Source organism: Gymnodraco acuticeps, unplaced genomic scaffold (genome assembly GCF_902827175.1).
Source record: "Gymnodraco acuticeps unplaced genomic scaffold, fGymAcu1.1, whole genome shotgun sequence".
NCBI lineage: Eukaryota > Metazoa > Chordata > Actinopteri > Perciformes > Bathydraconidae > Gymnodraco > Gymnodraco acuticeps.
In genome coordinates this window covers 5,149,314-5,173,287 of record NW_022990042.1, presented here as the reverse complement: position 1 = coordinate 5,173,287, position 23,974 = coordinate 5,149,314, and the positions used below count along the sequence as shown (strand labels likewise).

At 42.9% G+C, this 23,974-nt stretch overlaps 2 protein-coding genes across 9 annotated transcripts in view; both read right to left on the bottom strand.

The window, feature by feature from the left end:
• Positions 1–252: 252 nt before the first annotated feature.
• On the bottom strand, positions 253–7,838 carry c8b (complement component 8, beta polypeptide). The gene is made up of 13 exons (XM_034215234.1): positions 7,801–7,838; positions 7,392–7,493; positions 6,720–6,846; positions 4,273–4,420; positions 3,676–3,817; positions 3,429–3,561; positions 3,109–3,306; positions 2,671–2,911; positions 2,005–2,133; positions 1,737–1,900; positions 1,197–1,350; positions 571–642; positions 253–466 (listed from the first exon to the last, which is right to left on the bottom strand). The coding sequence occupies exons 1-13, from the start codon at positions 7,821–7,823 to the stop codon at positions 312–314; spliced, it is 1,788 nt and encodes a 595-aa protein (XP_034071125.1). The 5' UTR covers positions 7,824–7,838; the 3' UTR covers positions 253–311.
• Positions 7,839–9,496: 1,658 nt separating this feature from the next.
• Positions 9,497–23,974, bottom strand: part of dab1b (DAB adaptor protein 1b) — a 57,130-nt gene continuing 42,652 nt past the window's right edge. Inside the window, exons 8-15 of one of the 8 annotated variants that reach the window (XM_034215236.1) lie at positions 20,151–20,216; positions 18,368–18,427; positions 16,530–16,598; positions 15,946–16,051; positions 14,185–14,817; positions 12,743–12,870; positions 12,257–12,392; positions 9,497–11,086 (exon numbers count right to left, since the gene is read on the bottom strand). In XM_034215236.1, the coding sequence (XP_034071127.1) occupies positions 12,303–12,392; positions 12,743–12,870; positions 14,185–14,817; positions 15,946–16,051; positions 16,530–16,598; positions 18,368–18,427; positions 20,151–20,216 (1,152 nt within the window). In that variant the 3' untranslated portion in view covers positions 9,497–11,086; positions 12,257–12,302. The remainder of the gene's footprint in view (positions 11,087–12,256; positions 12,393–12,742; positions 12,871–14,184; positions 14,818–15,945; positions 16,052–16,529; positions 16,599–18,367; positions 18,428–20,150; positions 20,217–23,974) is intronic. The other 7 variants (XM_034215235.1, XM_034215237.1, XM_034215239.1 and 4 more) reach the window with 7 other exon arrangements.

Sequence of the window (23,974 nt, the reverse complement as noted above, 5' to 3'; positions counted from 1 at the left end):
TGTAGATGCTTTGTATTCCAATCTTTAAATGCTTTGAATGTGAAGGTGGAATAAATCAAACAGGAGTTGAATGTAGGTCAGTGCTTCAGACTGATCTAGTTAAATGCTACAGTTATTCAGAAGTGACATGGTTTACTATTGTTTATGAAATATTCATTGAATATATCGCATTCAGGTCAAGTACGTTTTAAATCAAATATTATTCATTGTTTCACCTTGTAAGTCTAAAGACAAAGACATAGCAGACCAATCTAATATTTTCAAGGAGGGTTTAATAATTGTCCATGTCAATGTTGACGTCAGAGCAGATATTAATAGCATTCAGTAGACTCCTGCTGCAGTCCTCTGCAGGGCAGGCCTCCGTTACCAGGTGCTGGGTTGTTACACTGACGGCTCCTCGTCATCGTTCTCCCACTGCAGGATGACCATGCACCCCAGCAGCTCCAGCTGCCGTCAATGGCTATATCTGTCAGGAGAGACCACATCATATTCCATATAAATATGTCAGGCTTTATTAAAAAGAGAGAAAAAAATGTTGTTTGCATGTTGTGTTGGATCTTGAGAGCTAACCTTTTCGCCTATTAGTGATCTCACAGCCCGGCCCAGAGTAGCCACCAGGACACACACAGTCACATCTGGTGCCTGTTGAAGGAGTAGGAGATATTTATTTCGTTCTCATCATTATAACTAACATCATTATCTCAACTGAAACATCGTCAGATTCACGTTCTGCACTATTATCTTGTGTTAGGAAACAAAAACTCAAATAGAGAAGATTCATTGGTGAAATGAGCTTGCTTAGTCATCCTTTGAAGATAAAAAAAGGTCACGTAATGTTCCTTTAAGTAAAAACAAAGGTCACCCCCAAAGACTGAAAACTCTTTGCATCATTTTGACCTCTCTTGCTAAACTATGCTCTATGTTGCTTTTTCTCATAGTTTCTGCCATGAGTAAAGAAATCCATCACCCCCAAAACAACTATTTGTATATCAAAACATTGATTTTTGAGGACAGCTTTGTTTTTCACGGGGAAATCCACATATCCCTTTAAGTATTGTGTTCAAAACTATAGGTAAAATAACAAAACATAGCTCAGAAAAGAAAGTAAGAATTTGATAATGAGCTTTCAGTCTATAAATTCTGGATATGGGATCTTATGATTTGCATAATACCAACATTAATATCCTTTGAGGTACCTTTCAAAACGGCCACTCCGTTGTTGTGGCAGGGAGCACATCGACACGGGCTGGCCTCTGCCAGGTACTCTGACAGCGCTCTCTTCAGGTTTCTTTTCAACATGGCATCCTGGGAGAAGTCTCTCGAAGTGACCAGCGCATACAGGGGCCGTGTCTAATGAGAAACAAATGTCATTATGACATTATTTTCAATTTAAAAAAAAAAAGATAGAGCCCTAATAAAATCTGAAACTTGGCCATGTCTGAGGGAGGCAGCCTGTTACACAATTACTATTTGCCGTCTTTGCAGTTTGTCCTCAAATGTGTTATTGAACCGCCAATTTGTACTTTGCCTGTTTGTAATTGAGCAAATATTGGTAACACCAAAGATCAACTCTCTGCTGAATGTTCTGGCATCGATTAGTTAAGTACACATTGTTGGGATAATATTAGCATTTAGTTTATAGCATGTATCATAATGTGAAAGAACACAGAATGAGACAAGGAAAGAAATTAGCGAAAAGGAAAACATGACATTAAGTAAAAAGCAGAGAAACTCACCGTTTTGCGAAGAAAATCTGGGTTGAAACGTACGCCTTCACCCCACAGTCCCATCAGGTTCGAGGTGGGACGTTTTTTAGACAGCAAAGCAGTGATGGACTCACTACTTCCACCTCTTACAACAGCAACAAAGTCCTCCACCATGCGGCCATGCACTGTGTCCTCTGTGGAAAAACCGTAAGACCTCAACGTTTTAGCATAAGTTCCTTTGTCTGATGAAGAACAGAGCATATCCTGCAGGGACTTTGGTAAGAACGTGGTACCGCACCTCCCATCTCATCGAGCAGGCCATCACAGGATCCACCCTCGACTCCGGCAGACACATAAACACCATATATGTTGGCCCCGACCTTTAGGCCTGACTGTATGCAGTGTTTGTAGTCTTCCAAAGAATATTCTAGAACAAACAAAGTAGTCAGGGAGTTTATATTTTAATCTCACGCAGCTAGACCATAATGAAATTGCCATTGAAACTATTTTAAATCTGTCTGCAACCTTTGACAGCCACCATATTCAAATTGACAGGGGATATTTGGAGTAGCACTAAACTGGTGTCCCTCTTATTTATCCAACAGGAAGTACTTTGTATACACTGAAGACAATTATCTAACTTTGCGTCCTTTATTTGTGGGGTGCATCAGGGCTCAAATTTGGGATCCTTTTTCTTTGTGAAGCACTTTCTTTTTAACCTATAGGTTTAATAAAAATGTTGATATATATATTATTTGATCTATTACTACTGATCACCAGGTATCAGTGTTGAAGATGACGGGATGTAGAGGATGTCACTGCCATTGCCAAACCAAAGTATATGATTATGATAATTATCTTGTTTTGATATGCATTCTTGTGTTCATACAGTACTTCATAGTACAATTAGAAACTCAGCATTCAAACGAAGCTTGATTTGACTGAGGCCTCATAAACTGATTACCTGATATCTCAAGCTTCTCCTTATCCAAGATGATAGTGTGTGTGAAGTCTCCACCGAGGGCTGCCTCTGTGATGTAGTGGGTGCCATAGTCCCTATAGATCTGCCTGTATTCCCCATAAACATAGGTCTGCGGCAAAGAGCGTAGCCGCTGCAAGAACTCAGGGTGAAGCATTAAATCGTCTGACTTCAATATGTACTGGGCCAACTCCAGCTCTACTTTGGTCCTCACAAAGCTGTTAGTCTGAGTAGAGAGAAAACATGAGGCAATTAATGGACACTTTAATGCTTTAAGGTTAAGATTGGAGTCTGAATTGACAGATAAAATAGATGACATGTGAGTTTATGATAAATCCTTAAAGGTTTTTTTTTCTGTTTTTGAGAAATCACTAGGTTTAACTGGGTTAACGCAACAAAAAAACAAAAAAACACATAACTCACCTTGCCAGAAGCACGTCGGATCTTCCGTTCAGACATGGTATGTTTGTCACTGTTGTAGTTGAAGCCAAATTCAGCTACGCCTGGAATGGCAAAGCCAATGGAAATAGTGGTTTGGGTTGAGTGCTCCTTTATGGTGTGGTCCATGTACTCAGAGTATGAGCTAAAAGACTTGAAGTTGAAATCATAAGAGCCTTTTGTCTGTAAAAACATGGGAGGGAAAATGTCCTTAACATTTTGTAATAAGGAGGACCAAATTAATAAAACAAAAGTGGTTCCTTAATAAAACATCATTCATATGTGTGATTGGCAGCTGGTTTCACCTGATGAGTGTACTGTTGTAAGTTGTAAGGCTTCCTGAATCTGACATCCTGGATGTAGTCTGGCAGGCAGCTGCCAGCGTAGTATCTGTTATCAAGCACCACTCCCTCCAGGTTACTGTTCAGGATGTTGATTCTGAAAGATAAGTAACAGCACCAGATTGTTGTGGGAAGAACATCATGTTTGAGGTATTCAAGTCCCCTGAAATAACTGACACTTATATTGTAGAGTAATGGGAAAGTGACTAACCCTTTGGCGAGATTTTCGATTCCCCAGTACTCTTCGGCTTCCTGTCCGCAGGGCATGGAAACTGTCTTACAGCCGGCTTCATCAGACATGTCCCCGCAGTCATCCTCCCCACTGCACTGCAGAGTTCTGGGAATACAGCGACCTGAAGGAGAGGACAGATGTGGATGGCAATTAGCAATGGTTAATTTCCCCCCAAAATAGAACTACTGGAGACCACTTTGCATTGTAATCACTACAGCAGCAAATCGGGGCACGGGTTGGGGGGGGGACACTTGCCCCTTCCTCACCTCCTACCTACTTTTGGCATTCTAGATCTGAACTACAGCCAGGCTTCCTGTGGATTCATAAAAAGTCTTAAACAACGTTGAATTCAATTGTATACAAATAAGGCCTTAACTAGTATCAAAACATCTGTCCAAAAATAAAGTCTTAAAAATGCTAATACACATATGCAATGCTTATTTGCCTTAAGATGTTGGAATCGTGCCTAAAGCGAGCCACTAAATAACTTACTTTAGCTTAGCATAAAGACAGAAGCAGTGTAATATTATATGTGGACTGTATGATATACCCATAGTATACAGTTTATGGATATACCTGTTTGTTTGCAGAGGAATCCCTCACACAAGGGAACATTGTCGCAGGTGTAGCGGTCCGGAACGGTACAGGCCTCCTCCTCCCTGCCGTAAAAATTGCACGGCTGCCCTCCAAACTGAGACGGCTGCTCCAGTTTAGCATAGCGATACTGGATGGGTGAGGGAGACAAACAAACACATAAACGGTCAGAGAAACACAGAGAACGACTCCTAACAGCCCAATAAAGGTGCTGGAAGAGCTCGGAATCTGCTCCGGGGGACTATAACAGCCGAAATCTCATTAGAGGGCTGTTTTCACTTTGTCATGTCAAGGTTATTAATCCCCCTCCTTGTAAAGTGGATGAGATAGAGCACTGGAGTACATCCGCTGAGACCTTTGCTTCACAGAAAAACTGCCCAGAAGGGTCAAAATGTGAAATGCCTCACACTGCAAAATTATCTCTCAATACTAGCTCTTTGGGAATGATTTATTCACCATTCTCTAAACTGACTGTACCAAATCTTATCTCATTTACGGCGCATTACAATAGTTGGATCAACTTATCTGGCCAATGTAGCAGGATATTGGACATGTGGCCTATTTAGTTTACTGCAGCAGACAAAACCTTACCTTTTTTTTTGTACATTTTATTTATTTGCCATTTGTTTTAAGTCAAAAGAAAGGTCTGAGGTTTTGGAAATATATTAATTTACTTGTTTGCGCGAGTTAGAGGAGAAGATTAGTATAACTCTGCTATGCTAAAGCTACCAACAGTTAAGGGCTAATTTAGCTTAGCGCTAAGAACTGGAAAAGGGAATGGAGTTGGTCAGATAGTGTGACTGTTAAAAGCAACATCCACCTATAGGTTGTTGGTCAGCAGGCCTACTAGGCAAAACTACGTGGAACTCCTGGAAGTCACTAAAACTAGCCAAAAATGGCCTAAACTGATTATTTTATACAAAACAAGGTGTTAATAAAGTCTTTATGCTAGTGACTCATTCTACTAATTTATAGAGCCAAATTAGCACTAACTCCTGTTTCAAATGTCCAAGTTAAAGTGGACCTATCATGCTATATTTGACAAATATATTGTAGGGCCATACCTATATAAAACATGTCTGTGAAGTTTTTTTTCAAAATACCAAACAGATCCTGCATTTGAGCTATGCCTCATTTAGCTCTATTTGCTCTTTTCCAGCCCTGTTTTTGCAAGGGCTGATTCTGTGACGTAGCTTTAATGCAAATGAGCTGCAGCTGACCACGCCCCCCTGCAGGAGAGGGGAGTGCTCTGATCAGCTGCTGGGCTGTCAGAAGAGGGGAAGGAAAAGAGATCTCCGGCACTTTTCTAATTTTGTCCAGAAGATTTAAACTTTAACGGACATGTTGACCGGCGAAAACAAATCTAACTGAAACTCTGCCGCACGGTCCCCTCGTCCCTTGGAAGAGGCGGAGAGGTGGGTGTTTGTCATCTGCTGGTGGACTAACCGGAGAGAATTACAGCGAGGGAGGGATTTGCATTGAATTACAGCAGCAGGAGCAAACGCTTGCCTCGGGGAGGGAGAAAAAGAGCCACAACCGAGAATAAACAGAAGGGCATGGCAACCATGGCAACCATGGCAACCATGGCAACCATGCGCGGGAAGTCTTCTTCGCTGCTTTTGTGGCAAACTACAGCGCCACTTACAGGCCTGGCATATGTAATACAGCGTCTCCAGCACTTTGGAGCGGCAATGGCCGGCCGTGGCCCAACCTCTCATTCCCCTGATAGGTGAGTTGCCCATATAGGCGGAGCACCCCTTTTCTGACGTCAGAAAAATTCAAATCTGTATCAGCTCCATTGCAGCCCCGTTTTTAGAGATGTGGGTATGGAGGAAAAGAGAGAGGGTTGTGTTTTCTGACACTTGGTGAGTTCCCTGACACACCGGGGATACATATTCATGTATAAAAGACGTACAAAAGTGCATTTTGCATGATAGGTCCCCTTTAAGTTAGCTAGCTGCTAGCTGTAGCCTTGCTTCTTTCATACCAGAATGAGTTTTTAGCAATAACAAGTTTGGGTTTTGTCAACTGCCACCAGCAAAGACTGTAACACAGCAGATGGATTTTGACAAATGTTCTCATAGCAATAACAAGTTTCCTTAAACTAAATCCCTTTAAATATAGCAGATATATCTTATAAGAAGGTGCTAAAATAAGATGAACTCATTCACACGCGTTCAATGGTAAATTCTGATATCACATGATGGTATACACTGCCTAAGAAACCAAAACAATGCACAGTGATGGTTTCAGGCAGAACCCTAAGTGGATGAATATAAACGTGATCAACATTAGCAGAAAATATCAGCTACAGGTGATCTCATTCTATGTTGATGACAGATTATCAGGTAAACATGGTGGTGACCTAATGGGTCAACCAACACATGTCATGTATTGCACTGTCACCTGTCTGCTGTCATCAGACTTACTCTTTTCTTCTGACAGGTGTCGCACCGTGACCACGAGCTCCACTCTGACAGAACACAGTCCACCGGCTGAACTACCAGCTGATCGCCCGCTGACCGAGCTTCACGAACAATGGGCTCTGCATTGTTGCTGGAAAATCAAGTTCAAACAAATGGACATTTATTATACAGACATGTTTATCAATTTGGAAGCAAATGTGTTTACATTTTTTCAAACCACATTGCTGTAGAATAAGGTTGTAAAGATTTACAAATAGATCAAAATCAGAGAAAATACATTTAATTTTGCGGAAGCTCATACTGTAAGAGCACGGCATAAAGACATTACATTTTAGATTTTAGTTTTGTATTTTGAGAATAATGCAGAATAAAATTATGTGAACAAATATAAAATAAACCACAAGCTACTCAAACTACTAGCTACTCAAACTCCTAGTATTAGTGCATATATACGGAAAGCTTAATTGGATGTATTTTTAAATGTTAAGCCATCTCTTCTAAAATAATACAGAATTCAAAATAAAATGAATTAGTTTTAATCCCACAATAGAAACATTTAGTATTCTATGACATCAAGGCTGTTACATTAGTTACCCTTGATGGATATTAAACTTGACCAAAACATATACATATATTCAGGCAATTAATTACTAAACAGAGCAATACAACTCATACCTTGACAGCACCAATCCCAAAGTAGCGTAGATTAGACAGCACTGCGAAGTGAGTGCACTCATCCGTATCCCCACAGGAAGCATGGCTGTGTGTTGTGACTGACTGTGGACGAGGACACACCGCTGCTCAGCTCTCTATGTAAACACACACTGATCGATACATGAACTCAGAGCTGACAAGACACTCAGAGCTGGAGCTGAATACACAATCCTGCAGGCCTCAGAAATACAAAGGGATATATAGGACTTGTGTCTTGTGTCAGTGTGAGTTTAACACAGGCATCAGGACTTAGAGCAAGCAGGCCAGGCAAGTTTAATAGGTAATCCAGGAAGTCTGGGCATCTTGTTAATCATCTTAATTCACTTTGCTATGTATAATCTGAGGGAATGTGATTAATAAAACAACTTACTTTAGTGTATTGATAGATGACATTGGTGGAAGATGAAGGCTTTGTAATAGAGAAAATTCCTGTTCTAAAACATTTGAGTAATGTTTGTGTACTTCTGACCTTTAAACTTTCCACACATTACATTACATTGCATTTAGCTGACACTTTTATCCAAAGTGACTTACAATAAGTGCATTCGACCAAGAAGATACAAACTTGAAGAAAACAGAATCATATAAGTACATCAGGTTTCATAGAGCCAAACATTTCAAGTGCTACTCAACTGGCTTTAGGTAAGCCAGTCCTTTATTAGTATAAGTGCTTTGTTAGTAATTGTATTGCTCGAAGTGGAGTCGAAAGAGCTGAGTTTTTAGACTGCTGAAGATGTGTAGGCTTTCTGCTGTCCTGATGTCAATGGGGAGCTCATTCCACCATCTTGGAGCCAGGATAGCAAACCCACGTGTTTTTGCTGATGGGAACTTGGGTCCCCCTCGCAGCGAGGGCGCAGCGAGCCGTTTGGCTGATGCAGAGCGTAGTGCACGTGCTGGGGTGTACGGTTTAACCATGTCCTGGATGTAGGAAGGGCCAGAACCATTAACAGCATGGTAAGCAAGTACCAGTGTCTTGAAGTGGATTCTAGCAGTTACCGGAAGCCAGTGAAGGGAGCGGAGTAGCGACGTGGTGTGGGAACATTTTGGAAGGTTGAAGACCAGACGAGCCGCTGCATTCTGGATGAGCTGCAGAGGTCAGATGGCACATGCAGGTAGACCAGCCAGGAGGGAGTTGCAGTAGTCTAGGCGAGAGGCTAGACCAGAAGTTGCGTCACTTTCTGGGTCAGGAGGGGACGTATCCACACTTTCATTGACTTTGGACATTACAGAATTACACAATCTATTGCCACATCTATAGTTTACTCTTGGAGGAGCAAAGCAACAGAACAGCAATTTAATTTGTAGATCCATGTTTGTTATGACAGCAGCAGTGGTAACAAAAGTACAATTATTTTAATTATATAATTGCCTTTATCTGACAGCTGGAGTTATTCACACAATAACATTTGATATTCTTGTAAAATAAAGTGCTTTCCAACCATTTTGGCATGTATCCCTTTACAAAAAGCAGATGTGTATGAGTTATTAGAAGTCCATACAAATTGATTTATGTTATAAAAGTCCCAGATGGTTTCATTTAAAGGTCAAATGTCCCAATATTTCGCAACAAAAGCAAACCTCTACAAATATGTGCAGCAGAACTTTTTTTAATTTTCCACACCATTAATAATTGAATGACCCTTCAGATTGATTGTGTGGAAGGCATGAGAACACTTCTTACCTGCGTAAAAGGCTGTTTAGATCCACTTTGATCAGCTAGAATTAAATGCCTGGTATAAATTGAGCATTCGCATTAAAATTGTGGCCATTTCTCTGCATTAAAACTTATACTTTGGTTCTTGAAATGCACTTTGCTTTGAAAATGTCTGTGCTTTTACTTTAGTATGATTTTGATGGCCGCTTATGTGATTAAGTAGTACAATCAGCACAAAAAAAGAACAAGTGATTATACTATTATATCACATAAGCAGTCACATGAGTATGGTTAAAGATCACTGCAGTATTTGTGTGAGCAGAGCAGCCTCTTTTGGCTGCTTTTGTTCTCTTTAGAGATCATTTTTTATAAAAAGAACAGCATCAGGTTGAACAAATAAAAGAAAATGGAGCATGGTGGGAATCACATGATATTTTATTTGTGACTGAACAGTGGCATGGGTACAGTGTAAGGGGAAGTCATAGACGTACAAAAGTCCTTTTTTTCTCTTTATGAAGACAATTCTTAATTCCATAAATAAAATTTACAAAATATTTTGGACTATTTCTCATTTTTCTTACACGAGCAAGGGGTACAGTAACCGTTTGTTATTGTATGTCTAGCAGTTAATAGTGATATCTCTATTGTTCATATTATATAACCCTTCTTTTTGACCGTTTGGATTGGGTGGAGCAGACCTACGATAAGTGCTTTGTTACAACAATGACCTGTTTACTGTATACAAGAAGAACAGTGACTGGACAACAAAAATAAACCTGATAAGGCATAGAAATGCACTCTACTGTCTCTTAATCTGCTTATTAATTCAAGAAACCAAACAGAGATATGATTCAAAATGGCAAATTGTAAACAATGCGACCTCAGCTGGAAATGTAGAATATTAAAAAAAACGAAAAAGATGCAGAAAAATCTGCTTTCTATTCACTTAAAAAAAAAAAACCTGTAACCTTTGAAGAGTAGCAGGATATCTTGATGCCATCTTTATCGTTCTTTCGTGCTCAAACAGAGCTAGACAGGTACAGCGGGCTTTATTTCAAATGACCATGTAACACAGATTCACAGTTCATTCACCGACCCAACAGAAACAAAGACATTTTTCAGAAATGAATGGCTGCAAAAGCGAAACAAACATCCAGACGTCAAAAAATGGATGTGCTGGTAGGGCATTGCTTGAGAGAAACACAGGTAGTTGGCATCAGAGAGGCTATGTTATGGCACAGAGGCTCAGGTATAAGGGAGGGGGGGGGGGATTCTTATTTACAAAATAGATAGTTTGGCAAATTTTGATTTCCACGTCAATGCCTCGTAGTCATTCCGATGCCTCTAACGACACCAGCTAAGAATTCACAGCTTATGAAATAAGAAAAGAATATTTTTTTAATATGTTTCGGTTCTGGAGGGAAGCCGCAGAGAACAGTTTTGCTCACAGCTGAATCCACATCGAGGCTGTTCATGCAAATGGACGAATCGGTGGAGCAACACCATGAGAACATTTGGCAAAATCCATCTGCTGTGTTACAGTCTTTGCTGGTGGCGGTTGACAAAACGCAAGGTCAACCGCATACAGTAGGACGCTGCTCCTCGTGAAAAAATATTTGCATCATCAGTGTCACCATGGCTGTTCAACGCTTCCTCGCAGGTGTAAACTCATTAATCCGTGACAGGAAGTCGCCTCCCGCTGTGTGTTTATCAAAGATTAAAGGTCACTTCCTGGTTGAAAGGTAATTTGATTGGACGATAAAGCCAAAGTCTGGTTGTCATGCTGAGGAGTTCAGTTCAGTTCAGTACAGTACAGTACAGTGTGTGGCCTCTGGAGGAAAAGCAGATCCTAGGAAAGCCAGCTAATTACAGAACTGCCAAAAATATCCTTTAAAAGGTTGAAAAAACAGTGTAATCCAGCTGTAAGAGATCTCACAGTCACTCTCTCTTCTTCTCTTTTCTCGTGAGCTTCTTCTGTCTTAGCCTTCAGAGCTTCCATTCCCTGAAAGAACAAACGGATTGACTAAATCAGGAATCTGCATTCATTCAGTTACAGATCCAACCACAGGGGGGCAACATTGTGCCTTCTTTATCTTTAGTTTGGGTGATGCAGAGAAACATGATGACAGAAACACTGAACCAAGGCTCTTTTATAATGGGCTGCAAAGCTCACATGGGAAGGGAATAAAGGAGATGAATGCTAATAGGAAGCTAATAAAGAAAGCAGGGTCAATGTCTCCAACTATTTTCTAAAGCTGAAGATCAGTCATTTTCATCAAGGTAACAGGCATTTCATTTGGTGGCCTGGATTGAACATATAGTCAGAAGACTGCAGTTTGACATCAGTAATCAGAAATACATAAAATCATATTACTTGCACCATTATTGCATTTTAATGCACATTTTAATGACTTATTTGTTTAATATCTTAAAGAGGCCCCATTATGCTTTTTTGGCGTTTTTCCCTTTCCTGTAGTGTGTTATTTATTTGTGCATGTAAACGGTCTGCAAAGGCTAAAATCCCTGTGCTCCCTGTGTGGAGGGAGTTTCTCTCCCACCACTCTCCTCCCCCCTGCCTGAAACGCCTCCATTAGACTCCTTTGTTTACTTCCATAACATAATGACATCAATATGTAATACTCGCGCTTCTATTGGCTAGCGCTCCAACATCGTTATCTTCCTCAATGAGAATATGGTGGCTTACAGACATTAAATATGCTAACGTTAATTCACAAAACAGTTAAAAACAATGGATATCATACAAATAATGACGCTAAATTAGCTACATGCTACCTTAAGCTAGAACTTAATTGACTACGCTTGTACATTAACATGCTAGCTAAGGGGAGGACATCTCTAAGCGGTTGACCAATTAAAACAGAGTTGGCAAGCATACCAATCAGAGCAGACTGGGCTCTGGTTTCAGACAGAGGGTGAAAAGAGGTGCAGCAGCACAGGCAGAAAAATAAAGAGCTTTTTCAACTATTATTATTTGTATTGCCAACAACTAAGATGTTGCTAATGTGTATATGAATAAAGCCTTTACTTTACTTGAGTTCATGTTATGAACACATGAGAGGGAGGAAGTTGTTGGACAAAAGAACAGGGGGGATGAACACAGGAAAATGACATGAGTCCCATGTGAAGGTAGTTGATACTGAAGAGTACAAACATGAGAGGAGGGGGCCATGAAATACCCACTGGGTGTCTGTTGTTCTCTAGCTGTCTTCCTGTGGACAGGTCTGATCCTGCGGAGCATCAGGAGCTCCGCTGGGCTCCGGAGAGCTCGACCTTGCAGCATCAGAGCCCTGAGACGAAGAGGATGTCAAAGTTGAAATGTTGCAGGTGACATGCTAAGTTGTTGACCTTTTCCTCCTACTTCCCCCATAAAAATCAGCCAAACATTTAGATAATGACTGTAATTACCTCAAACCGAGATTTCACCTTATTATACACGATCTTATCAAGACACTTAAATCATTTTTGACCTTTTATGTTTAATTGACTTGACATTTTTCTGTAAAATCAATCCCATGTTGCCATATGAATCGTTTGCTGTGTGAGATGTACTTGAGAACAGATCATCCATATGACTATAATAGATTAGTGGTCACTTGTTTCAAATCCATGTGTTATTGACAAGGGGGGAGGGGCTTACCGATTGTTCCTCCTTGGCGTTGCTGCAGGCGCCCTCTGGGTCTACAGGGGAGTGATCTGTGGGGGGGTCACTGGCCTGGGAGGCGGGGCAATCTGAGGACGAGCTCTGGTGAGGGGCCGGGGTGGACGCTGAAGGAGAGGAAGGGAGAGATGTTCAATAAATACAGTAAGAAGATATTTCAACTTCGTTTTTTAACAGTTTCCATAGTGTGCTGGTTAAGGCTAATCTGAATATTAGCATCAACCACAAACAGAGAAGCAGTTGATTCAAATCCACATCGTGACCTTTAACGCATGTCATCCCCTCCACTTTAGTTTGTTTTGTACTTGACATCTTATATGCGTCACACTATCAAATAAAAAACGACTTTATGAATGTGCACGCCCTTTCTTTCCACCCCTTTTCTCCTGTCTAAAGAGGACCCATTATGCTTAGTGTGTTGTATAGGTTTATGTGCATGTTAATGGTCTGCAAAGGCTGAAATCCCAAAGTTCCCTCCAGAGGGAGTTTCTCTCACACACACTCTGCCTGAAATGCCTTCATTGGACTCCTTTGTTAACTTCCATAACATAATGACATCACTAAGTAACAATCGTGCTTCTATTGACTAGCGCTCCTCTGTGATGGGCTACGGGGCAGGACCAATCACGGTTTCAGACAGAGGGTGAAAAGAGGTAGAATGAGAGGAGCTTTCTGAACATTAAAGCATAGGCATCACAGTGGAGGCACAAAATACAAACATAAACCTGAAAAAGGTTACAGGCCCCCTTAAGAAAACAGTTCCCAAAATTAAAGTCAGGCAGCAGGCTGCAAGGTCTCTTTCCTTCCTCTGTAATCCCCCCCCTGCTGACATTACACTGTGTAACTCTGTTGTGGCCTGTAATATTTATTTTCTTAACTTTCTGTTATTCTTTACTTACTTCTGGCCTTGAACCATTTATTTCTTTGTTTCTAGGTGTTGTTAGGTAAATATGGATTACAACAAGCACTTTGAGTTTTGTTTACGCAAATGAAAAGTGCGCTTATAAATCAAATTGATTATTATTATTATTAACAACAACTCTTTAGTCCTGCCACATTTTGTCCCACCTTTTTCACAAATAAACAAAAAATCAACCTCCAGATTTTTTTCTCACTTGCTCCTCAGGGCTTCTTTACAATAGTGGACTTGCTCTACATTGGTGCACTGTATTCAATTTGAAAGGAAATAATAATCTAACCCTTTTGGAGAAATATAATTCAAAACCCCAAAAGTCAGGGGTCATCGAAGTAAGCATGATGCATCCTCTTGGAACAATGAATGCAAAAAAGGCTAGATCTAATAGCTGTTCAAATAGTCCAGTCCGTACCATTGCCTTCCAGGATAAAGCTTACGATTAAAATAAGGTTTACATAGAATGGCACAAAGATGTTAGATTTTTAAGATAATAAGGAGCACTTACGGGATTCAGTAGACGGTGACGAGGATGTACCCGGGCTCAAGGTCATCCGAGAGAGATCAAGGTCACTGCAGCTGCCCTCCTCCTCCTGTGTGGCAGCAGCTGAAGGCGGTAGCAGCTGACTGCAGAGCAGCGTGTCCGGGACGCCAAGGGGCCCCGGGGTCCCACACCTGCTCACCGATGCGGACGCAAATCCAGGTCCAACTCCTGATGTAGAGGGGCCCTCGCCTGCATCTGATTCCACGCCGAGCCCCTCCCTGCCCAGGCTCAGCTGCCTGTGGAGCAGGGAGGGGTCGGCCGTGTGCTGGGGGCTGGTGATGGCCGAGGAGGGGGCCGATAAGTCGCAGGCTTGCGGGCACATGGTGGTAATGGGTACCAGGCCTTGGAGCATGGCAGCTGTTATGGCGTGCCCCCCCACGCCCACAGTCTGGGCCGGCATGTACGCCGCCATGGCCGCCCACTGCTGCTGAGTGGCCGGGAAAATGTTGGCCTGGCTCCAGATGAGCGGCTGACCCCCGGGGAGGACCTGGGCCACCTGGAGGGGCCCCTGCACCGGGAAGGCCAGGGTCTGGGCCTGGCCGGGGTACGGCTGCTGAGCCCACTGCGCAGCCTGCACCGGACCCATGGTCATATAGCCTGCAGCGGAGAGACAGGGGAGGGGGGAGAAGGAAAACCGATCGAAGGATATTAAGGCAGGAAGAGGAAGTGGAGGAGATTATTATAATGGGCGCAGAACACATTTAGTATCCTGTGATTCAAAATTCAATACATCGATTTTCCAAATTACAGCATGTTGTCTTTTGATATTTGACTAACGACAGATATTCAGTGCTGAAATGTGTAGCAAAAGGGAACATTTAAAGGTATAATATATAACTTTATGTCTAACAATACGAGTTATTTGTATCTGTTCATTTCATTTGGTCGCCTGTAATGGCGATATCCCCTTGGAGCATGCATTGCTTTGTGGTTGTCTACATGAAGCTGTCATGAATTGACTTTTTTCCAGTTTCAAGCCACCTCTACGATACCCTTTTTAGACCTTGATCGTTTTTAATCTCATAAAGAATGTTAGTCATCAGATGTCTAGATCTAAGTTGAACATGTGCAGCAGCCAAACTAAATTGGAGAGACATTGATCATAAATAAAGGAATCCTATCGGGGAGAAGCTGTCTGCATTGATACCTCCCATGATCCCATTCTACTTAACATTGTTGTCTGTTTTGATTGATAGACCCCTAGTGGCAGAACATTTTTTTTTTATTGGGGACCACATTTTTGGGAGGACTACCAAACCTGCAGAATCTTGCAGTTTGAGATCAGTCATCAAAATATATATTTGTGTTCAATATAATTAACTGTTGTATGGCAATGCCTTTGCAAGCAAACGCTGTCTTGAAAAGCTTCCAGAAAAACATCTGAGATGTCTTAGTCTTAATCATCTTCATAAGCTGTGTTATCAGACACATTGTGACATGATGATGTTTGCTGCATTAAAGAAGGCTGCTGTTCTTGAAGGATGTTGGGATGTTCTTGAACGTTCTTTGGAAGCCACAATGTCAATGTTTTTTCTAAAATATGCACAACCCACCAGTTTTTGCCCTTGAAGAGATATTGCTTTACTGTATCTCTGTTCTACAGTAAATCTTAGCATGTTTTTTCTCCAACTGCACATCAAAGAAACACATCCCCACCAGCACTTTATTCTCTCCTATGTTCCGTTTTGTGATAAAGGATGCAACGTTTCAGGAGATGGGGGCTACCTGATGGAAGGGAGGTGGGGCTGAAGGGGGCGTACAACTCGGCAGCATGTTGCTGCTGGCGGCTGCTCCGGCTCGGGTCCAGTGTGTTGGCAGGTGATGGGGGCATCTGGGAGGCGAAGCGCACACACACACACACACACACACACACACACACACACACACACACACACACACACACACACACACACACACACACACACACACACACACACACACACACACACACACACACACACACACACACACACACACACACACACACACACACACACACACACACACACACACACACACACACACACCACACACACACACACACACTCACACACACACACACACACACACACACACACACACACACACACACACACACACACACACACACACACACACAGACAGATGTCACTTCTGTCAAAGTCACCTAAAAGTCACTGGGCTGCACATTCATCTTTATCTCACTTATCGTTATGTCGGGTGATTTAGATCTCTGCGACAGTCCTAATTAAATGACCTAATGTCACAGATAAAATGAATTCCATAAACATGTTTCCATTACACAACCGGGGTTTGGTTTCAGTACTTACCGAGGGAGGGGTGGACATGTCGCCGAAAAGATCAAAGTGGTTGATGTTCTGCGAGTGGAACAGAGGGGCCAAAAGAAAGAAAAAGTCCAGTGATACATCCGGACAATGAGATTTGCACACTCATGAAACCTTGAATTTGTCTCCAGATAGGGTATGGTGGTTGCATGGGTGGGTAGGAGTGGGGAGTGAAATCTATTCACAAAGGCGGTTTGTGCTGTGGATGGCAAGAAACAACTATCCCCTCGTTCCCTTATCAGAAAATGGATCTAAAATGAATCTTTCATGGCTCGCTATAATTGAGTGGGTAAAAGGCTATTCAGTCCCATAAAACAGACTCTGATTAGATATTCTTATGTCTGCCAATCAAGACGCGGGGCCCCCGTGAGAGCCTGGGCTGCTTTATCATGCTGATTCTTCTCCGGGAGCAGATACATACACAGAGTGTGTTTATTTCATCACATAAATGAAAAGAAGAAGCTCCTGGAACCACCCGACCGAGACAATGAGGCCACCTCACCCTGTGGGCAGACGCTCTAGTCCCCCCATGTCCTCCACTCGCACTACTTAAAAAGGAGAGGGGGGACGCGGTTATGGAAGAGACTATGGAATGGCTAAGTTGCATGAAATGTCTCTGGGGCCATGCACAAGCAGACAATGAATCACCGTAAAGAAGCACAAAAACACACAGGACTTGCATGCTGCAAAGAAACTGATACACACACATATTTAAATCAAAGAAAGAAAAAAAGGGAGGATAGCAGCAATCAGTGCTGCTGCTAACAGAGTGTTTATGTCCTCCTTGAATAAGCCGGGACATGGCGCGTTGCACAGTTTGCACGGCACTTTGGAACCATTCAGGGTCACAGAATGAGTCTGAATTTGGGGAAAAGGTAAACAGCGTACACAGATGTCTCTCCCTGCAGGCACCGACACACATCAGGGGTGCACGGAGGCTCTCAAAAAGCTCCAACTGAATGAACAGACAAGCAGTAACACTTAGAGATATGGAAGCGCTGCTACTTATACCGGCATGGGCTGTTTGGGTGAGATAGCGCGGGGGCCGGGGAAGTTTATCTATTTGATATGCTGAGCGTTGAGCGTACAAACAGCGGAGAGCACAGAAGCACTTTGCTGGGGCTGTTTTCAAAAGTTGTGGGGAAATTGTCTCCCAGTGAACGTTGGGGCGAAATAGGCCTGAATGAATGTTTGTACAAGCGATTTGAGGGATGTAATAGCGTGGTGGTGAAGAACTCATAAAACCTAGCAGGATGAGATGAGATATACTTTCATTTTGATGAAAAGGGGGGGGGGGGAATGCTTTTGGGTCTGTTTTCCGTATATTGTTTTTCAGGTACAGCTTTAATGAGTGTTAGATTGTACTGCATGCAGCTCAAACCAACACCAACCCAAACTACAAACCTCTCCACCTCATCCTCCGAGGAAGGACGGAACAGCCCCCCCTTTATTTATCTGATCGGTGGGCCTCAAAACAAACTGATTGTGTCTCAACCATCTGGTTGGACATGCGTCATAGTCAGGATTGGATTTAGGATGCGTAGCCGGCGTCTTTAACGTCCTGTGAAATTGTCGACATGTCCGACTTTGGCTGACCAATCAATTTGTCCTATCTCTTGAGACAGGCTGGGCATGACCAATGGAAATTTGTTTCATCATCACCACAGTCAGAGTCATTCTAGGCTTGGAAAATGTGTTTTTGACATTACCAATGGGCACCGTCAAGAGGGGCTTGAGGCGCTTCCTCCAAGAGGATGTTAAAGAGAGGTTTGCAAGAAGAAGAGTAAAGAAACAAATAATAAACAAAACAAAAAAACACCTACAGTCATGAAATGGCGCTTTGGGACATCATAGATCCCGTCCTTCTGCTGACTGCTTGGGACCTGCATTGGATTGGAGGTCGATTCATCCGTAAGAAACAGAGCAACAGCCGTTTGTTTACGTTTTCTTTTTTAACAGGCTAGTTTATTAAAAAACAAGAAGTAGACATGTCTATTGAAGGAGAAATAGCATTCTGAATCAATTTCCATTTAGTCCATTTTTCTATGATTTAGTTTTATCTTTTCGAGCAATGGGATTATGCTAATTCTACAGCTGTTTCGTTAAATCAATTCTACTTAAATCAATATTGATTGCAAACATTGCTAGAGACGGTGCGAGCTGGTTCTGGGAGTGTTAAAAAAAGCCTATTGTTATTCTGCAACAGTATGTCTCAACTGGTTCATCTGACGATATCAAAACGCCTCGGCTCTGGCCTCCTTTGGATATTTCTCTCACATTTATTCAGACTATCTGTTGCTCTTATCCCCGCTGCCTGTCTCCCCATCGCTCCCTCAACTTTTCCTTACGTTTTCCTCAAGCCTATTGATCTTGTTTCATTCTGAGATCAAATGGCAAGTGATTAATCTCCTTCTCTGCATCTTTCATCTTCAGAGGAACGCAAGATACAGAGAGGCAAAAAGAGGCGGAGGAGGAGGGAGAGAGGGAGAGAAAGGGAGGGAGGAGGGTAGGATTAAACCATACCACAGGTCTCCGGAGTCCTTGCTAGTCCTTCATTTGGTCCAAAGCCAAAAGGTCAAAGTGTTGGAGATATTAAAGGCTTTGGGTGAACTATCCAGACTGAACAACTGACCTTGACTCTTCTTTAGATGTTTTAAACGCTACGTGAGAAATGTTTTATACCAAAGAGTGTTAGGGTCAGGCATAAAGGAAACAAATGAGTTTGATTCAAATCAAAATGTCAGAATTAGTTTTTAAAAATGGATAGTTTAAATGTTGAAATAAGTGTTGAAATCTTGAGAATAAACACATAATTCTTAGCAGGTATAATCTGGTTTGATTTATTTCTCGAGATTCAAATGTATATAAAAATCTTCCTACGCCGATTCTGAAGACTGGCCCTAACTCTCTTTGGTACTTTTAACGTAAACTGCTTATTTTTATTATCTCTAAATATATAATCCTAAAGATTTTCCTCAAATCAAACCAAAAGCCATAATTCTTGCCATGCCTTTGAAAGTATTAACATTTTCTTTGTTGGAGTTTTCATTGGTAGTGGGCGGAGACCGCCAATCCCATGCTGGATTCAAATGGCCTTCTTATGCAAAGTGACGATGCACGCATGTCATTTTATTTGTTGATAACCTCACTGTTTAGTGTATGCTCTCATTACATTGCTCAGAGCTGTATTGAGTTACTGCTAATGCTAATAAAATAAAAATATCCTTCTGCTGTGACTAACTGGCGAAACAGAGGCTTTTATTGTGAAGAAGCCACATGGAATGCAATGCATTTGTTCCCATGGTTAGTGTTGATTTAACCTTAATGCTACCAGTTGTAACTTGAACATGAATATAACCCTTTTAATAGATCCTAGCTGTATTCGCTTCTTTCTTAGATGGTGTTTTATCTTCAGCCATGTTAAAAACTGAAACCCTAGTTTGACCTTCTACTGAATCCTCAGAAAACCTTTTCTCCCAAAACAACGTGCCCTTTGTAACTTCTTTAGGAAAGGTGCTTTACAGTCATGTTAGTACTGTTACCATAATATGATATCACAGGGTATGAAAAGGGAGAAGAAAAGGGGGGCAATGCTTGTCTTTGTACCTGATAAACGCTCTCCTCTGACTGGTGGCCACGGAGGGGTTCGTGTCCAGCCTCAAACACTATGTACTATAGAACAGAAGTAGTGGGCAAGGCGTAGAGGTGCAGAGAACAATGAGATGGGAAGACAGAGAGAGAGGTTGGCATATAAAACAGAGATACAACGAGGGAGTGATACATGACGAGAATAAATGATAGCACAGGGGAGCGAGAATGGCGTCGGGCAGGGAGTGAAATGGAATAGCGAATACAAAAAGGCGGTGAATGGGGTTGGAGGGGAAGTGGAGAAAAAGAAAAAAAGATTGAGGTGGGAAGAGGAAAGAGCACAAGTATAATAGGTCAGGCAGTAGTTCAAGGCAATGTGGAGGTTTAAGCTAGAGGTCTTCTTTTAACATCAATGATATGATGCCCCACCTCTTTGAGAGGTCAGAATATTCAACTTGAGATCCATGAGTGAAGTCTCACTTTGGTCAGTGTCTCCTCTTAATATATGTATTTATAAAAAAGTCTCGAAGGATCTCAAATAAAACATTTTTTTTGACATTTTGGGAAATATGTTTGTTCACTTTTTTGACGAGAAGATGGATACCATTTTTATATCTGTATGATAAATGTGTAGCTGGGGCTAGCAATGGATTAGCTTTGTTAGCTTAGCATTATGACTGGAAACAAAGGACACTGTCTAATTGTGAATAAAAAACACTATGAAGAGTAACTATTGAAAAGAAAAAGTACTTTTTTGTCAACAAATAGAAACTAAAAGACAACATGAAAGACAGACAAATGAGCTAATGATTGGTTGATGAACAGAAGTCATTGTAAACAACCTGCTACGTAAGCAGAATCACACACATAGCCTAGCTTCTGATTATAATAGTATCCTCCACTGCACAAACAAATCTCCTGTGCAGAATTATAGCTGTTGCACTGCCATCTTCAGCTAGAAGTATTTTCAACCAGGAATATGATGTCTCTGTCAAAATGTTCCTTGACGCTTTCAGGTCTTGAAAAAACAGATTTATGGGCTAAATTATTCTACAATGAAGTGAAAATTAGACAAGAAGTGCCTCAAAAAAGTTGAGCCGGACTACAAAAACATGCAGGCAGCACACAGATTTGTGTTTAAAGTAGTAACATTGTGTGGAGAATTACATGTTTACGTTACTTTAAATTGGGTGTATTTCATGTTGGAAGGAATGAGAAGGTTCTAGGAAGGGTGTCAACTCTCTTAAATTTCCTCAAGATGCTATATTAATACCCCAACGCTACGTAACTGTTGAGCTTCTCTGCTGGATCTAAACGCAGAAAACTATAGGTTACTTACGTAACCCCAGTTCTCAGAGTAACATGAAGTGAGATGTCTCACTATGGGATGCGCCTCATCGCGGAGCAAACAGAAGCATCAATCTCATTACGCCAATCCTGATTGGCTGGTGATCTTGACGTCAGCGTCAGGGAATCACCCCCTATAAGTAGCTTGCGCCACGACGCATGCATCATTCAAAATAAGCACCTCTTCTCGCTTCACCATAGCAAGGAGGGCCGTCTGGTGAGACATCTCACTTCATGTTACTCTGAGAACTGGGGTTACGTAAGTAACATATAGTTCTCATTCATAACACTCCGTTCGATGTCTCACTATGGGAAATTGTAGCTCCCGTATTGCCAGACGAGCTTATCTCGAAAATCACCAACCAAACAGAACCTTAACAGGTAGAGTCCCAACTCAACAAGGTGCCCAGCACTGCTCGGGCCACGCTTGGAGCGGAGACGTCTAGCCTGTAAAAGCGGACAAAAGTGAGCGGCGAGGACCAGCTCGCCGCTGCACAGATGTCTTGGATGGAAACACCCTTGAACAAAGCCCAGGATGTAGCCAGGCCCCGAGTCGAGTGAGCCCGCAGACCCGAAGGTGCTTGCAAACTCTGACTCGTATAGGCCAAAGCAATTGCTTCCACAATCCAGTGGGAGAGCCGTTGCTTAGTAACAGGCTTGCCCTTGTGAGGGTTAGCCCAGGACACAAAGAGTTGGTCATTAAGACGAAGCTCCTTTGATCTGTCCATATATGTGCGTAAAGCACGGACTGGACACAACAGATCCTGCTTCTGTTCCCCGGAGGAAACCAGCGGCGGAGGAAATGCCTCAATGTCAATTGGGGTACACAAACCAACCACCTTTGGTGTAAAGGCAGGGTTGGGCTTCAACAACACTCTCGTTTGCCCTGGGGCGAACTGAGTGCATGAAGGATGTACAGACAGCGCATGAATATCACTGACCCGTTTGGCGGATGCCAGGGCCAGTAACAGCACTGTCTTGAGTGACAGATGTTTCATGTCAGCTCCTTCCAGGGGTTCAAATGGGGTCATTCTGAGCCCATTCAAAACCACTGCCAAGTCCCATAAGGGCACCAGTGACCTGGAGACAGGGAGGAGCCTGCGAGCTCCCTTCATAAAACGGCAGACCAAAGGATGTTGGCTAGCCGTCTTACCCTCAAAGCCCACATGGCATGCAGCAATAGCAGCCAGGTACACCTTGATCGTGGAGAAAGCTCTGTGTTTATCGATCAAGTCCTGTAGAAATGATAAAATCACCCCGACAGGACATTGAAAGGAGATGTGTGCTTCTTGAAGGCACCACTCCTCAAACACCCTCCACTTACAGTCATAAAGAGACCTGGTGGAGGAAGCTCTCGCACTCTGAATAGTGTTTATCACCTTCTGAGGGAGTCCCACTGTATTCAGATTGTACCACTCACGGGTCAGGCCCATAGTGCCCCGCGCTCTGGGCGTGGATGAAGGATCGCCCCCCCCGCCTGAGACAATCTGTCCCTGCGTAGAGGGGGCTGCCATGGCTGCCCGCACAACAGCCGATATATCTCCGCCAGCCCGTACGTTGCGGGCTAAGGCGGAGCCATCAGGATAAGTGTGTGGCGTTGCTCCTTCACTCTGGCCAGAGTTGGGGGTATCAGAGACAGGGGTGGGAACGCGTACAGAAGACCCGGAGGTCAATCGTGTACGAGTGCGTCCACGCCTAACGGTGCGTGTAAATCGTGCATTAAAGAGAACAGCTGTCATTGAGCATTTTCTCTTTATGCGAACAGATTTAACGCGGCTCTGCCGTAACGCACCCATAGCGGACTCACGATCCTTGGATGTGGAGTCCAGTCTGCATAGAGTGGTGCACCTCTGGACAGTAGTTCTGTCCCGAGGTTCATCACTCCTGGTACATGCGTCACTCTCAGAGAGAGGAGACGTCTGCCGCTCCAAGGGATAAGTTTGTGTGCCAGTGTGTGTGACTGGAGACAACGCAACCTCCCTTGGCGGTTCATACACGATACTGTGGTCGTGTTGTCTGTCCTCACGAGGACATGGTGTCCTCTGAGAGAAGGCAGAGAGCGTTTTATGGTGGGGAACACCGCTAAAAGCTCCGGGTGATTTACGTGCGCCCGCTGGAGGTCTCTGCTCCAGAGACCCCTCACCGGGCGACCTTCGTAACTACCCTATCAGCCTGTCAGACATGCGTCCGTGGTGGCCACCTTCCGTGAAAGGACGGCACCCGTAGGCGCGCCCCGTACTAGAAAAGTCGGGTGCGGCCAGTGGCGTAGTGCCACTACGCATTTCATAATAACCAATACTCTCCACACGCCGTGGCGCGCGGGGTTTGGTTTTATTATGAGACCCATGTTGAGCAGGTGCTTTACGAGGACATTTGTCTGCGTAATCTGACTCTGCTCGGCGGGCATTATAGATAAAACCCTCCTTTCTAGGAGAGAGAGAATCTCTCTCTCCAGAATATGGGTTGACTCCCCCCGGGCTTGTGAATACAGATAG